The 16,883-nt window shown below is 33.9% G+C and overlaps 2 protein-coding genes across 2 annotated transcripts; both read right to left on the minus strand.

The window, feature by feature from the left end:
- Nucleotides 1-668: 668 nt before the first annotated feature.
- On the minus strand, nt 669-7,073 carry LOC122589141 (dual specificity protein phosphatase PHS1). The gene is made up of 11 exons (XM_043761383.1): nt 6,921-7,073; nt 6,650-6,742; nt 6,276-6,418; nt 5,729-5,933; nt 5,436-5,612; nt 4,839-4,999; nt 3,686-4,745; nt 2,868-3,014; nt 2,556-2,783; nt 1,625-1,782; nt 669-1,126 (listed from the first exon to the last, which is right to left on the minus strand). Exons 1-11 carry the CDS (start codon nt 6,966-6,968, stop codon nt 796-798), a joined length of 2,751 nt encoding a protein of 916 aa, XP_043617318.1. The 5' UTR covers nt 6,969-7,073; the 3' UTR covers nt 669-795.
- A 1,048-nt stretch (nt 7,074-8,121) lies between these two features.
- On the minus strand, nt 8,122-11,688 carry LOC122587378 (serine carboxypeptidase-like 45). Its single transcript, XM_043759528.1, has 10 exons — nt 11,328-11,688; nt 11,085-11,186; nt 10,783-10,881; nt 10,397-10,489; nt 10,205-10,284; nt 9,690-9,971; nt 9,029-9,153; nt 8,828-8,920; nt 8,587-8,704; nt 8,122-8,469 (listed from the first exon to the last, which is right to left on the minus strand). The coding sequence occupies exons 1-10, from the start codon at nt 11,560-11,562 to the stop codon at nt 8,320-8,322; spliced, it is 1,377 nt and encodes a 458-aa protein (XP_043615463.1). The 5' UTR covers nt 11,563-11,688; the 3' UTR covers nt 8,122-8,319.
- Nucleotides 11,689-16,883: the final 5,195 nt, after the last annotated feature.

The following is a 16,883-nucleotide window of genomic DNA, read 5'->3' on the forward strand; positions in this document are numbered from 1 at the left end:
ATTGAAGATTTCAAATTCTCAATTTCAAACCCTGTGGAAAGTAAGCAAAAGTTGAATATACAAGGACTTGTCCCCTTGGTGTATAAATATCACATATCAGTCATTGAAAAAAGAATTACAATCTGCAGCAATTTTAGGACCACTTGTCTCCCACTACGATGTTTGGCTGGAACTTTTTGAAATTATTGTCCTAGGTAAATTACTTACTAAACCTACTAGTCACACCTTTTTAATGGGGTGATGGGTACATAACTATTTCCTATAGGGAGTGATATATCTACATCACTTTTTAGCCATCTATAGCAATTGTATATATTTTACAGCACAGTGTATAACTGTACAATACACTACCAAATATATTTCATGCTATTCTGGAACACCTTAAAGCATGTTTGGTGTTAAACGAACCTATATATAATTTTTGTTTTTAATTGCATGTAATTTGGTGATTGAAAGTCGTGGGCTAATGTTGGAGTAGATAATTCCTTTGTTGTAACTATAATAATTACCAAACAACTCGTATGATATGATATAATTCGTAAAGCTGAGTGATTTGGTTAAAGTTTAGCCCTTTTGACCTACCTTCCGTTTTAGCTAAATGAATACAAGCCTTGCCAGTTTGTCAATCCAGACAAGATTAGGCAGTTTATTAACTAATAACAACGAACTATCCCATCATATATGAGATGTAAATATGTAAACTTTGTTTTTATAAAGAATATCGTTGCAGTTTACATTGTTACAAACTTACAATAGAACCATAAACATGGCTCTATACAAGACTGGGATACTCCATCAATCACTCCCATGGGACTGTCTCTGTGTAATGTTGAGCGCCTCTAACACCTTTTGTATCTCCATAGTCATGGCACTGTCTACACTCCCTGATGACAATTTCCTATGTGCTTTCTGTAAGTGAAGCTTCAGTGAACTGCTGCTTAACCCTGCATTCTTCCCGCAAATTGGGCAAACCTTTATTGATGGCTTCTTCTGCTGCCATTCCATTGAGACCTTTCCATGCAACTTCCTGTCCAATTCCAGGAGTACCTTTGCAAACCCGTCATTGGGTTGGGCTCGCCTATGAACTCTTCGTAGGATATTCCATGCTTTCAGTAATGTGTAGTTCCTACAAAAGAAGACACGATTAGTATAACACTATACCCATTTTCCCTTTGCGGAAAAAATATATTAGGTAAAATGACATCCTTTTAGACAGCTGTGGATAACAAACAATGTTCTTGCTTCCTGCTTAAGTGTATGATAGCTGTACAAATTCTCTCGTCTCTTTATAACCACATCATACTGATTCAGGTACTAGTTTTAGGTTTTGAATATGCAGTTGTTGATCGGATTTATTACTCATTTATCTGAACAAATTAGTAAATGGCTGATTGCATATGTGAGTTAGACTAGGCAGAAACAGTGGCTACTCGTATCCCAAAGGAGCAGAGTAGCCCAACGACCAGGCAGAAACATTGGGCTACTCGTATCCCGAAAGGGCAAAGTAGCCCAACATGCCTGAGAAAGCTACATGGAATCTGCATATATAGACAAAAAGATTTTTACCAACATAGAGTAATCACATTGAATAGAAGTGGTATTACTAAAGCTCGTAATTACTTACTTCCTCATCATTAAGTAACCAAGAACAACTGTTGCGCTCCTGCTTCTCCCTTCAAAGCAGTGAACCAGAACCTTTCCACCTTTCTGTTCAACAGAATCAATAAACTGATGTGCTGCTTCAAAAATCTCACTGATATCTGAGTCTTCTTCATCACCAATCTGTATGTCAAAGCAAATTATGAGTGAATACAGCAAAATCTTAATGGTGGCAATTTCTACGCATTTATCTCTCTCTATACTACATTATAAAGCATTTGTTCCCTCTATTTTTTCAATTTTAAGTAGTTGAAAACCCAAAAATACCCATGTCACTTATTCATAATACCCTTAGAAGAAATCTCAACCATTTATTTTTCTCACTCCTCCATAAATCATTTTATTCCTCTAATTCATTCAAAATCTTTTCTCTCAAAAACCGTACATCGATAAATTATAAAAATTATGTGTGTTCATAAAATTTCATGCTCTTTCATTAGAGATGTCATTCGATATACTTTCGACGAATTTTTAAATCCGAGGGCGGAGCCCGTACGGCTAAGGCATTTGGCTATCACACTCTATGACCTATCACCTATCATACTCTATAGCCTATCACCCCTACCATTTCACCGTCGCAACGCGCTGGTACTTTGTCTCGTTATAATGAACCCATTCAAGGTAATTTTATCTGAAAGATGAAACGGGTAATGTACTAACAATCTAACATAATAGTTGCTCACTGGTGTATCCTTAACGCATAAATCTCCTAAATCATGGTATTCGATAAATTAAATTATTGAAACAATAACGATGTAATATCAAATTCAAACTTTTAACGGTCAACAAATACCCATCCTGGTCTATTTTGACTCGTACAAATAATTACCATTTAACCCGTTCATTTTGCTACCTCGAAAAATCTGTATACATTAGGAATAGGAATTATCACTTACTGAGAAGTTTTGATACTCGAATAAATCTGGGCGCTGAGAATCAGACTGTCCGATTTCATTAGAACACAAGCACAAAATATGTGTAATCCCTATATGTTGCAGTGTGTAGATAGATCTTGCAGCTAGTGCCCCTCCAATGTATAGGCCACATGTAATTAAAGAAGGCTTTTCTGTATTTCCAGCATCGGATATCAATGATATTCTCTGAAGAATATGCTCAAGCCTAAGCTGTAAGTTGAACAAGCAAGAATAACTAAATAAACAGGATGCCTGCTAATAAGAAGATAATGCTATATAGTTAGGACAAACTACCTTTAGTTCATAGGCATCAACAACAAAATTACTCTCACTTCCATCAAAAAACCCAGAATTGAAGTTATTCTCTTGGCACAATTTTACAGCTTCATTTTTTAGCAACTCATTCCATTGCTCTAGTTCTTTATTCAGCTCAGCATCTACCTAAGGAAAACCAACAAATAACTAGATTCAGTTAGAACCTGCATACAACAGTAAACAAACTATGGCATCTGTCAACATGATAGCAATTCAGTCAGTCTGATCTCATTGTCAGATGAGAAATCCCAATATGTAGAAGAGTAATCTTTTATGATGTCAGAGAGCATAATTAGTGTCTGCGAAGAGTACTCTTTAAGTATGTTTATGTCCAAATCATTGTAGATTCACAAAGTTATATACTTATATGTATCATTGTGGTATAGACAGTGGTGTAAGGCAGCGACGGTGACTGGTGGTGGTAGCGACGGCAAGTAGCGTAGGTTTTGAAGTAAAGATAATTAATGTTGAGGTGGTAATGTAGGTGAATATATTTTAACGGGTATTATGTGAAAATATTACATAACTTTCAACATTTCGAAATAAAGAAGGCATGAATTTTTATAAAGGCGTATAGTCGTATATAAATGTGTATGTTAATATCATTGAAAAACTATATTAATCTACTAATAATTTGATAAACTGGATAACAGACTTAACAGTTTTAATGCATTAAAAGTACACTTTGGACAACCTGACTTGACCCATTGATAAGTAAATGGGTCAAATTTCTACATCCAATTACAGTTTTAAACGCTACCCAGATGAGATTATATCAGGCATGTAAACAAACAAACCTTAGCATATTTGTGGAAGTCACGGAGCTTTGAGGTTATACGCATGGTACGGAGGGGTTCTGCACTATGTCCCTTAACATTCTTTCCATGTGAAGAAGAATCACGTGATATTGGAGAAATCGAATCCAAGTTCTCTTTGCATCCGGAAGAGGGTGCCTTCGGACACGTCTTCTGCAATTCCGTATCATTTGAATCTGACTCTTTACCTTGTGGGGAAACACAGGGAGCAGAATGTGATTCAAGCATCATCACATCTTCTTTATCAAAATCCCCACTAGAAGATTTGTCTATTATATTCATAAAACTCCGTAACAGACTATCCAACTTTTGATGAAGTGTGAGAAGAAATATATGAAATCCCTGCAAATCCATAAGTGCTGCACGAAATCCACTCCTGAATTCATGAACCACTGAGATCATGTTTTTGATAAAAGGCGAATTATCAGAGGTTTCACCACTCTCTGAAGGAATTCCTAATTTTCCCATAGTTATCTCGTGTAACAGGTGTGATGCATATTCGGGACTATTGATAAGAAGTTCAACAAGTTTAGGATAGTTTTCTTGATCATGTGCAAGTTTACCAGCTGGTGGTCGGCGAGGGACACCAGAGTCAATAGCCACAATATCAAAATCAGTTATTATTGGATCAATTGTAACTTGTCTTTTTAAGAGTTTGTCACCAGAAAAGGGTGATTGTGGAGTATCAGAAAGATCAGAGCTTTTTGATGCTATATTTGAATCATCAGTGCTCATTCTGCTATCTACGGAACTTGACCTTCTATCTTTATGAAGTGCCCTTATTACTCTTGGTCTATATTTATTGATAGCAGAATCAAATGCTTCTTCCAAGGCATCCCTATTTGCAGTTGCCATTTTATCTGCTAATAATAGGTTCGCAGAATTCCCACGCCAATGGAGATGACGACATGGAAGCCGGTCTTCATTTCTGATGACAAGATCCAGCATCAAGATTCTGCCAAGTGCAGCCGACGTCTTTTCTGCAGCCTTTTGGGTCTTGAATGCACTTGAGTTTTCTAGTAGAGGAGATCCGTGCACATAACTGCAAAAAGGAAATTCCTCTAATATTAATTAATGACCATATTAACCTTTCTAGCCATTAGATCGGTTCTAGTATAGAGTCGGTCAAATGTACTTCATCAGATAAAGGCATCGGCTCAGCTCAAGGGCTTCTAGAAGTTCCGAGCAAGTGACTTCACCAACTTCATCTCCTTCAGAAACTGCTGACTCTTTTGCTTTTTCTGCAGCTTCCTTGATCTTTAACCACTCTGGACTACAGTTGTGAATGACTCTTGCCTGCAGAAGTTACTATGTTGTAAAAACTTCAGATGTTTGCAGTAAAGATGTCAAAATGGGTGGCCTTGGTAACAGTCAAAACTGGAAATTCCATGGCATGGGTAGGATTACTAAAAACATTTTATCCAAAAATTCCAACTTAACTTAATATATAATTAGCGTGTCAAATATGAACACAGCTCATTTAAAAAAAATTCAAATATTTTGACAATGATTTAGGAGGTCTTTTGCATTATAAATACACTTTGGGCAACTTTGAACGCTTGAACTGTTTCCATTTAAGCTAAATTACTTCAACTTTACCTTTCTTAAAAGTCAGAGATAACTTATAACCTGAATCAACCCATTTCAAAATTAAGTAGATCGGTCAAAACTGCACCCCATAATTTACAGGGATGGTAAATCATGTACTGAGATAGTAAGAATTTATAATAACCTGTGGAGTTCTGACACCTAGCCATTTTGAAAACTCATAACCAAGCCGCTCTGATTGTGTAGCCATCCTAGAAGATGCTATTTTGATCACGGCTGCTGCTTCTTTAGGGAGAAACTCACCAGTTTTGATATTGTTAAATAGTGCAAAGAATACAACTCCTCCGGAATTCACTGTCACCTATAATCATAAAAAAACAAAGTTGAATTCGCTAGCTCTAAATTATATGCTTAGTTCAATGCCATGTTCTTTCTAATGAATTTGGAAGTGTTCATTCATAACGTATTAAAAAGTACCTCTAATGCTTTATTCATGTCATCCTCAGAATGTTCACTGCTGCTACTATGTTCAGTGTGGTGAAGTGAAGAAAGCATGTCCCAAGAGAATGAGCTTGACTCGATGTTCAACATAGCAGCCTTACCAAGTCTTTCCCACAAACTGATTTCCGTAACTTGCTCAAAAGGAAGAGAATTTGTTGATCCTAAACTTGAATCTCCTGCACTGAATAGCAATGACCAAAACTACAGATTAAACAATCAAGATTTGTATGACATAACACAAGATATATCTCTCCGCTTTCTTCTAGCATTGACATAATACGCCGTGAGCTTAACACAATGATCAAAATCATAATGGTCTAACCAAAACAATAATGTCATTACTAATCATAAAACAAGTTGAATTTCCGGCCATATGATCCAAAACCGACTGCCAGAATATACTTTAGACCAAATAAACCACGAACCAAATCAACAAGTACACAAAGCAAACCACACCTACACACAGTATAATCCATTTGTTTCATAAAATTGTGAAAAAAATCGAGTGAAATGTAAAAATGACCTCAAGATCATACTATCAAACCGTTGGGAGGCACGAGGGAAACCAGAGGACTTATACTTGCCGCTGCGTTTCCTAACTAACTCCAACCATTGAGTAAACCGAAACGCAGGACCTGCTGCAATATCACCTAACATGTACAATACCTGCACAAGCAACAAACAATCATCATTTCATCACTAATCTAAATTCGAGAAAACAAAAAAAAAATAAAATACAACCTTATCACGGTTTCTCAATAGATACATTTCCACGTCAGTTTGTTCAGTAACCATATTATTTAGTCACTGTGCATTTAATGAACTTAAAAACAGTATTATAATAATAATGATGATGATGATGATAAATATATGTAAAAAGGAAGTCCGAAAACGAACACGAGAAGCGACGGTGAGAGGAAGAGGAGGATCGGTATCATCGGATCCAACGAAATCGAAGACCTTATACCTATCTTCTTCTTCTTCTTCTTTCTGCATCATTTTTACACATATATAATTATTTTTTATAATATAATAAATAATAATAATGAGGGGGAAAGGAAATGTGGCACTCTAGGGATCCCAACTGGTGTAATCATACGTACATGTGTGTCTGTGTGAATAGAAAATGCAAAAAATAAAAATAAAAAAAAGATGAAAAAAGAGATGCCTGAAGAGAGAGAGCGTAAAGGTCATCTTTGCTCTCATTTGCCGCCATCAAACAGTTTTTTCCTTTTCGAATAATAACTTCCGTATGCTTTTCGGATCCGCGACGGGAAGATGAGATACAGAGAGAGAAGCCGAAGTCGGTTACCGTCGGTTTTATTCACGGCGGTTGGGAGTGGTAATAATCATTACTTTGCTTTTTAAGGTCTGATGACACAAAATGTCCCCCAGAGTTTCGGTCTTTGTCTCAAAACTACCTTGATAAATCAAATTGTTACAATACAACCAGCTAAATTAATTTATGTAAGTAAGACATGTATTTGTATATTTACATATATATATTTTTTTCCAAACAAAATTTCGTCGATTAACCACAAGTACCAAAAATTAAATACCATAACCGATGCGTATTACACCGGGTTTTTTAGTTTGTGATTTTTTTGGGTTTCAATTTCTTTTGGTTTTGGTATGTTTGATTTAAGATCGATTGGTGTCGTTTTTACAGTGTATTTCACAATTGGACTTAAGTTATAAATATAATATATACCAATGTAGTAACATACCTTTAAGTTTTGTTTAATGTCTACATGCAATACTTGTTTTATAGACAATTATATTCATTAAAACAATATATGAAAATATAATATCTTCATTGGTATTTTGGGGGGTTTGTTTTCTACACAAAATTTGACTACATTGGTACTTTTTTTAAGAAGTATTACTTACATTCAAACGAAATAAAATATATATATATATATATATCCGGTCTATAGCTTAAACCCGTTTCAAATTTAAGTATCCTCAATACCGAAAACATGTAGAGAAGTATATGCTAAAAGGGTTTTACTTAGTTGATGCCTTGTTATGTTTCACGGAACATTGTGGTTGCCTTGAGATAACAAAAACGAAAAGTTCATTAGGAAATAGTAGAGCATACAACACTAGCTAGCCGAGCTACTTCAGAAAATAGTTGAAAACTTGATATATGTAACTAGTTCAGGGACGTTAAATATAACTTAATTGTGTTCCATTTGAAAATCAGTTATCCACTTATTCCCATAACGTTCCTTGTACGCGATACTCACGTTTTTAAGTTTTAACATATAAACGGATCTGCTTTCTCTCTCATGTACATATACATGTAATAATTAGATGAAAAAAAAAGATACGCGCGAGTAATATTCATTTACACGAGTGAAAGCGAGCTAGTACTTAAAGCCAAATCTTGCAAATGTTCCACGACTAACATTTTCAAGTCAAAACATGCAAAGAAAAAAAGGGCCAAGCTCACTTACAAATTACCACTATCATGACAAAATTTACTTACAATGCCAAACCAAATTATAATTTTACTTTTTTTTTCCTTTTTTTTTTTTTTTTTTTTTTTTTTGTATTTTCATCCATCAAAACGTTTCTGGTAACGGATTTCCTTTTAGAAAGGACCGAAACAGCACCAAGGATCTCTCTGGCTGCGAAAATGGGGCTTCATGGGACGCACCTCGTATAGTTGCAAACGAGAATATATTCCCATACACTTGTGTCCACCCTCCAACCTGCAGATGAAATCATAATTACTGAGTATCATATATATTTTCAATAACCTTTTTTTTTCTTCTTATCTTTACGATTTTAGTACACTCTATAAGATCGACGAGTTCTTGATATTTTACCTGTTGACCCTCAAACCAAACCCGATATGGGATGGTAATCTTGAGTCCTAGTTCGGTAGCAAGGCGATGGACTAATGACCGGCTTCCCATCAAAGGAATTACAGAATCTTGGTCCCCACTATATATATATATATAGATAGATTCAAGTGAGAATTAATAAATTAGTTTGGCATTAATTTCGTAATTATGCTTAATTTGTTAGTGAAAAATATATATATGCATGCAGTTTAATTAGGACTACCTATAAACAAGAACTCGAATTCCTTCGTTGATGAGTGATCCCACAATGTTGATTGTGGGGATCTCGATGTTGAGCAGCTCATAATCCAGGATGCTGCAAGATTAATGTGTTGTGAGCCATACAATTAAGAAATAGATTGAGATCAAGTAAATATGTTTGCATAGCTAAGTTAAGATGGACGCAAAAAATATGAAGACTGACTTGCTACAAACATCCCATTTTCGAACTCCAACCAAGCGTGCATGTAGGGCTCTACGGACATCACGCCGGTTAAGATAGTTAACTGTTTCGTCCTCTACACAAACGTCAACCCTCTCGGTTACTTGCTGCAAGAAAATGTAGGTACAACGGGTATAAACAACAAAATCAGCGGTGGAGGATCTTGACAAGTGCTATATAGGTCGGCGCACACAGCCCCAACTTTAAGACGGACCCCATTTTATAAAAATTTTAAGTTATATGTATATATGTATGATTTAAATATTTATTATAAAATCCTTACTTTAAGGATTTACAGATATTAAAAATAATATGAAATACATTTTTGTAGAAGAGATTAGTATTCAACGAAAAATGAAAGTAATTGTAAGTTCTAACGAATTTTATAATAAGAACATTTCGTGCTTAATGAATTCCCATAAGCAATTACTACTTTTTTTTTTTTTCACTTATAGTAATTATCGTAAAATATATGTATATATATATATTTTGTTATATGGGCCCCCATTTTTGAAATTTGATTTTGCACACACTTGCCGGCCCTATTGGTTATTATGTTCTATTCTATGAGAAAGAAAACTGATAATACATGGTATACTACATATGCAGAAATCTTACAAATTAATAATGTTATGATACGAACCTGAGGAGTAATGACCATGGATTGGGAGAGAACAGAGGGAATACAAACGTCTAGAGTAACGTCGTATTTGTCCACAAATCTACTGGTTTCTCTGCTTACTTGACTATAAACTTTTGAACATATTGGTGAAACCGAATCTCTATAGTATTCGCTCACATAGCGTGAATAATTACATGCAGATGTGAACAAATTGTATGTTGAATCCGATATAAGCCCATGAGACCAAAAGTATTCGGCTCTTGAATTTAAATCAGTTGCATACTCCAAAACTGGATTTCCTAGCTACATTACCAACATGAAAAATAAAATAAAAATTAGCACACATTATTAGTTATGACTTATGATCAACATAAATTTCGCAATCGGATTATCCTCAGTTTTTTCCTCAGTTTATATTGCTTGCTATCAGTTCTTATAAAGTTAGTTTCAGATTGAAAGACTTTGCTAAAGTCAAACATAGAACAGCAAAAAATAATATATTGTAGGAATTAAGGTCCACTTTGTGTAACACTTACAGCAATTCCTTTTAAGTTGAAAATGTTGTGCTTTTTGTTGAATTGAACCATGAGTTCTGCTAGTTGTGGTATATAGTGACCTGAAATTTTCAAGAAAAAAAAAAAAGGTGGACTAAATATTCAATATTCAACAGCCCAAAAAGGCATTAAAAATAAAAACTGCAAATTTCAAGAAAATATGGTTATAATTACCTGCATAACTTTCTCCTGTTATGAATAGATCCCTCTGCTGATATTGAGGGAATTTCAAAAACCATTTGTGCAAGAACACAAGATTGTCCCTGGCTTTAAATATTGAAAAGCAAAAATTAGATAAAGGGGGAAAAATAAAGAGATTATATATATACATATATATATAAAGGAACCATGTTAAAGAAGTTATCTTTCTGCATTTTTGGAGTTCAAGAAGATCAAGAAAAAAACTTTGTAAAGTTCTTTTGTAGGTATAAACATTAAAAAGAATACCTTTTCAAGGATCTAAAAAAGGGTAACTTCTTTTTCTTAAAAACTTTTTTAGAGTATAAAGAACACAAGTAAACAAATACTTGTATGTGAAAAGCAGAAGCACCAAATAATACCTGTTATTGCATCAGTGACAACTTCATTAGCAGAGGAATTTGATGAATCATAAGAGAATCCAACTCCCACTGGGGTCTCCAAATACAACATGTTTGCCTCTACAATATTTCCAAAAATAAAAGTAAAAAATTGTACGTAATTCGTACTTTATTGAAGTTATGAATAATGTCAAAGTTAACTACTACACTCAATTCCGTTATGACTAGAAGCTTGTAAAGGTGGGATATAAACATAAATCTTAAGTTAATTAAAATTTGGAAAAAAAGTGAGTTATCTTTTTCATCAATAATTGCATTTTTACCTGTGTTCCAACTATACTCATTTCTTACCAGACCCTGACCATTAGGCCTAAAAGGTCCATTTTCAGAAAATGCTCCAACACCAAGTGATGAACATCCAGGCCCTACAATATTATTAACATGTAAGTTACTTCAATTTCACCCCCTTCTGATAAAAATCAAAACTTTACACTAGATTAAGTGATCCAAAGTTTCATAAACAAAAAAACTACTCGTATCTTTTTTCCTCATCATTTCTTAATTACCTCCATTTAACCAAAGAACTAATGGCTTTGAGGCTGGATCAACTTCAGCTTCAACAAAATAGTAAAAAAGTGCTCTTTGTTTCTTGGCATCTAAAGTAACATAACCGGCAAACTGTTGAAATCCAACTGGTGGTTGTCCAGGTAACTTCAAAATCTTGTCATGTTCAGCTAATAATGAAGCTTCATGTACCACCATCAAAGAACACAGCATAAAAAACACCAAAAAAACACTCATTTTAACCAAATTATTTTACCCTTTTAGTGAAATGTAGATATATTATATGTATATGTATAGTGGCTGGTTGGCTGGTGTTGGTAATATACTTGTATGCTCAGTGGAGGGCATGAGCCATCTATAGTAGAAGTGTTTTATATATATATATATATATATATATGTATATTTCAGTGGGGGGATTTTAAACAAAACACAATGTGTGCATGCTTTATTTTTTATAATGATTATAAGGGGCAAGCTTTTTTGCTCAAAATGCAGGCCTGAAGATGGTGAGAGTGTGTGAGAATTTGGAGTTTAGAGGGCATGTGGGCATGGGCTTGTTGGTTTTTATTTGAAAGTGAAAAGAGAGAGATGAATTCCTCTGTCTAATCTGAAAATACTTTAAAATTTTCTGTACATTTGTCTCAGAATTTTTATGAAAAGTTGCTTTTGGTCCCAATTTTGTTGGTTTCTTAACACATATAGATTAATGTGTTGAAATAATTGATAAAGACGATCAATACTATTATACTTGTTTTTTTGTTATAAGGTTAGAACAAACAAGGGTATGTTCCACACCAAAAGTGGCTTTTTACAGGCTTATTCCTGTTCCCAATATATATATATATATATATATATATAAAATTTACAAAGATAATGATGGTCATTTCTAATGCCTGCCTATAAGGGTGGACGGAGTAGGTAGGGGAGGGGACCGGTACCAGGCCGTTGACACACCACGTCGACCCCCGGTATCGGTAGGGTAGGGAGGGAGTTCCGGAGTTGGGGAGCGTGGTGCCGGTTGTGGTGCCGGATTTTTTAACCATTTGAGCTTGAAACAAAAAAAAAAGCAAGGGGGAGGGGAGGGGTGGCGAGGTGCTCTTAGCATTTGGGAAGAGGAGGGGAGGAGAAGAAAAATCGGGGAGGGGAGGGGAGGAGTGGGGAAGCTCTCCCCCCACCCTAATAGATGTTATCTCCTATTGCAAATCTTGATACAAATATGACCCGTTCAAATAAGTGTGAGTAAATTAACGAGACTTTATTTAAAAAATGATATGTTTGTAAAGAGACTACACAATGAAGCGGCAACAATGTGGTGGTAACATATTTGTATATTATTTCATTAAGAGTATTCTGAAACATTAATTAGTGGTTGTAGTATTATTTGTTTAGGGTTATTTTAATCTTATTGGTTTTAAAAAGGAGAATAGGTAGTTTGTTTCAATAAGTGTCATAGGTATGTAGTCTGATTTATCAGAGGATATAGCAAATACGAGTATAAAAAATGGATTAAAATTTCATATATTTCGAATAATATCAAATATGAATATTTTAACTTGGATTTATGCTGTCAGATAAATAAATGAATCATATATATATATATTGAATTTTTTTTTTTTAAAGTGAATTTCGATTCAGAAGTGTTGGATTTTCTGGACCTCCAACCCCTCCTCATAGAAAATTATTTTAAAATGAGAACTCCAAGACTCGAACTTGAGATCTTGAATAAACTCACCCCGAGACCCATATAGTAGATTTAGAAGATACCCCTTGGTAAAATCTCTTGAGAAATACTCTAATCATCGCTTTCTATGTGGATAATACCAAATTGTTTTATTATAATATCTCTCACAATTTCAACTTTAACATGTTTCCATGACAAGATTCTCGAGCTGAAATATACTAATGAAACTCAGGAATATAAAACAGTAATCTTGAACAAGATTTTGTTTTGTTTTTTTACTTCTTGATTTACGTTGAAAGACATGACTTTACCTAAACAACACATGGACAAAATAAGTGAGGTGGATAATGCTATAAACTGCAGATGGTACCAAAGCTAGATTCATATTCCTTTGGTACAAATTTGGGATTTGAGTTTGACTTAAAACTTATAAGGGTTATTCTCTGTTACTCTCTGTAAAAGATGTGTTACTTTTAGGAAAAAGTCTATTACTAGTCCTCTAACTATAAGTAATTTCAGTTGTCACCTTTTATTTGTCAAAGAGACACTTTATTCGAAGGAGATGTATAAAACTTCACTCTATCGAGTTATTCTTTTGAAGGCTGTTTTTTGGCTTATCGACATATTAGTATAAATTTTAATATCTAATGACTAACTCTTCACAACAATACATGTTTAAGGATATACATCTTGATATTTCCCTCTTCAAAGTGAATGTGGATTGACAATCGATCTTCATGATAGTGCATACCTACGTGTTAGGAATACAAATAATGTCTTTTTTCAGGAACAAATTAAGCTTTTTAATGATGTACGTGAATGTTCACCAAGATAAATAATCATAAAATGGAGTAATTAGCCAAGACTTTTTGAGAGAGTAACGGTTTAATGTCAAAAAATTGCCACCGACTTTTATCGTTGACAAAGGGTAACTAATACATATGTCACCAAGCTATTGGGAATCCTATTAATTAGGTATGAAATCGACAAATTAAATACGTAACAAACTAACAACCTAAATTTAGATGCCAAAGGGATAATTATTACTGTACTCAATACTACCATATTGATACACGCAGTGTTAAACGACTAAAGACCTAAGGATAATTATTTGACATATATCCTTCATACTAATCAGATAGAGATCTCACATGTATTGATTTAGACTATTTTGTTTGTGCATAAATTAGCATGTCAAACAAGTTTTTTTTTGTTTTTTTTTTAAAGGTGAATTTCGCTGAAAATTTCGTGTCGTGATTCAACAGCGAGAGGTCTAGCATACGTTGCCTTAACCGGGTCCGAGCTACATAGTTCATTCGAAGTAGAAATGCTTATTTCAAATACCTGATTGGGGAAAACCCCCTACTAATTCTCCGAAAGCACGAAGATAAATAGGGGTAAACTCTGTTCCCTCAGACTTGAACCTAGATATATCCAAGTCAAACCCTCGTAGAGAAACTTAATTCCTCTGTCCTTCACAAGACTTGAACATAAGACCTCATGCAAAAAGAGATGGTCTTTTCAAAAAGACAACATGTCAAACAAGTAAAAAAGTTTTCAAACTTTACATATTGTCTATTTTGTATTTATTAGAGTATGCTATTTTGATGGCAAGTTTGACATTTGGAAACGGAGGCAAACTTACCCTTTCGTTATTTTATGAATGACAAATTTGCTCCATAACCAAATAAGAAGGAATATTATTTTTTCTTCAACATACAAATTTTGCTACTAAGTTTTTATCTTTAAGGATTTGTGGATGTGACGAATTTGTGCTTGGCTAATTTTTTGTGACAGAAATTCAACGGCAATTGCCAAGTTTTGTGGTAGTGATTGCAACCCTAAAGCCTAAATGTTGATAATGAGTAATTGTGATTAAGGTAATGAGTGTAGAAGGTATGAAAGCTTTTGGAATTTTAGGTGGGGAAACTAGGATAAATTATTGTCATGCTTCTATCTTTAAAAATCATTATAAATCAAAGGCTTTTTGACTTGTAAGCCGGCCAACGGAATATAGTGGCGAGTTTGCCCTCAAACCAAAGATAATGGATTGTGGAGGAAGTTGGTTGTGTAAATTGGCTTTTTCTAGGATCATCATTATGTGGGGTTTGGTTCTTGATTAAAAAAGTGAAAAGGAAGATTGGAAAAAAATTCATATAAAATATATATTTCCCATAAGAAATATATATATATATATTCATATACAAAATGATAAAGTATGTTTTCTTTCTTTGAGAATGTTATTCAAGAATAATATAGGAAAGAAAATACTTTTCTTTTTAAAGGTAAATTTCGTGTTGTGATTCTATAGCGGGAGGTCTAGCATATATTGTCTTAACCGGGTCCATGTTAGAGAGCTCTCTCAAAGTCAAATTGTCTATTTCAAATACACGATGGAGAAAAAACCCCTACTAATCCGTCTGAATGCACAACTGTTAATAAGGGTAAGTCTTGCCCCCTCTAACATGAAACTAGAATACCTAAATCTAGTCTTCATAAAGATACAATTTTATTATCCTCTTAAAACTCGAACACACGACCTCTTAGACTGAAGAATGAACTTTAACCATTGAGCTATTAGCGGTTATGATTCATGGTTAATACTTAAACATTCTTGCGGAAGGATAACATGTCCAAATTTTATAGTTTAATAAGGAAAAAAAATATATTAGGTCCTCCAATAAATAAGTATTAAGTTAGGTTATAGCAATATGGCTCGACCCATCCGTGAGTCTAGGATTTCTTTCTAGCATTTTATGTATTCATATTTGATGAACAAACAATGCAGATGGAGGTTTTATAATTCAACAAAATAAACAATATATATAGTTTTTTTTTGTCAAGATGAAAATGTCGTTATTAATTTTTATATGTTGCCATATATGCTAGTATTTGTCAATATCATTAGTAGTTTGGTTATGGCAAATCGTATTCACAAAAAATACTCTCTTTTTTTTTATCCAAGGACACATTTTCGCAATTAATTTGATCATACCAATAAACGGTAATGATGATGATATGGTTCCCAAGAAAACATTTAGAAAGATGATTACTGTGACTTGAGTTTGAAGGGAATTATATGACACAATCATGTTTTTGCCATGAGGAAGGTTGCATAAAAGCTAAAGCTTTCTCAATCTTTTGCTTGTCCATAATTAGAAGGCCATTGCCAATATTGATGACTTTGATGATTTTGAGATGGTTGTCAAGATCTCAACCATGCTGAATGTTGACCCTATAATTGCACTTTGCTAGGATAAATCAAGAGTAGCTATTGATTAAACCATGAAAGGAATAAAAAAAAAATGTAGTACGACTATTTACACAGACAGTTAATTGATAGATTTGGAAACTTTAAAAGCATGAAAAGATCGAGATTTTTACACCAAAATAATCAACTTCATGTATATTACTATATGATTTCTACTAGAGTAAATAAACTTTGATGCCTATGATATGGTATTAGTACTATGTGAACTATGAAGAGATATATAATAGGATATTAATCAGTTTTTTTATAATAGACCATGCTTTCTGGATAAACTTCTTAAATAACCCATTAGAGGTGTTCTTATATATTAATATTAATACGAGTATTAGTTAATGTACCTCATACAAGGAAGGGTGGGGAGGAAAAACAGTAAAAGAATATTTTGAAAAGATAAAAAATGGAAGGATTGGTTGAAAAGAAATGACAAATAATAAGGTAGTGGATCACAACACATGATATCACCAAATCTCTAACACTTGATACTCTCCTTGACACATGCTTCTTTTCTTCTTCTTTGTGTACTTATGTGAGAATCAAGTTTCTTCTGTTTGACCTTTTCTTCCTTATAATAAAGATTACATAGGATATCATTTTGTTTAGCTGTAA

Source organism: Erigeron canadensis, chromosome 2 (assembly GCF_010389155.1).
Source record: "Erigeron canadensis isolate Cc75 chromosome 2, C_canadensis_v1, whole genome shotgun sequence".
Taxonomy (NCBI): Eukaryota; Viridiplantae; Streptophyta; class Magnoliopsida; order Asterales; family Asteraceae; genus Erigeron; species Erigeron canadensis.

Coding starts and splice junctions, on each gene's coding strand:
- LOC122589141 (XM_043761383.1), bottom strand. CDS start 6,968: ATGGCGGCAAATGAGAGCAAAGATGACCTTTACGCTCTCTCTCTTCAG. Junction 5,000..5,435: donor TAGGTGTCAGAACTCCACAG/GTTATTATAAAT, acceptor TAACTTCTGCAG/GCAAGAGTCATTCACAACTG. Junction 1,127..1,624: donor GGTTACTTAATGATGAGGAA/GTAAGTAATTAC, acceptor CTTCTTTTGTAG/GAACTACACATTACTGAAAG.
- LOC122587378 (XM_043759528.1), bottom strand. CDS start 11,562: ATGAGTGTTTTTTTGGTGTTTTTTATGCTGTGTTCTTTGATGGTGGTA. Junction 11,187..11,327: donor AGTTCTTTGGTTAAATGGAG/GTAATTAAGAAA, acceptor ATAATATTGTAG/GGCCTGGATGTTCATCACTT. Junction 9,972..10,204: donor TCAACTTAAAAGGAATTGCT/GTAAGTGTTACA, acceptor TTGGTAATGTAG/CTAGGAAATCCAGTTTTGGA.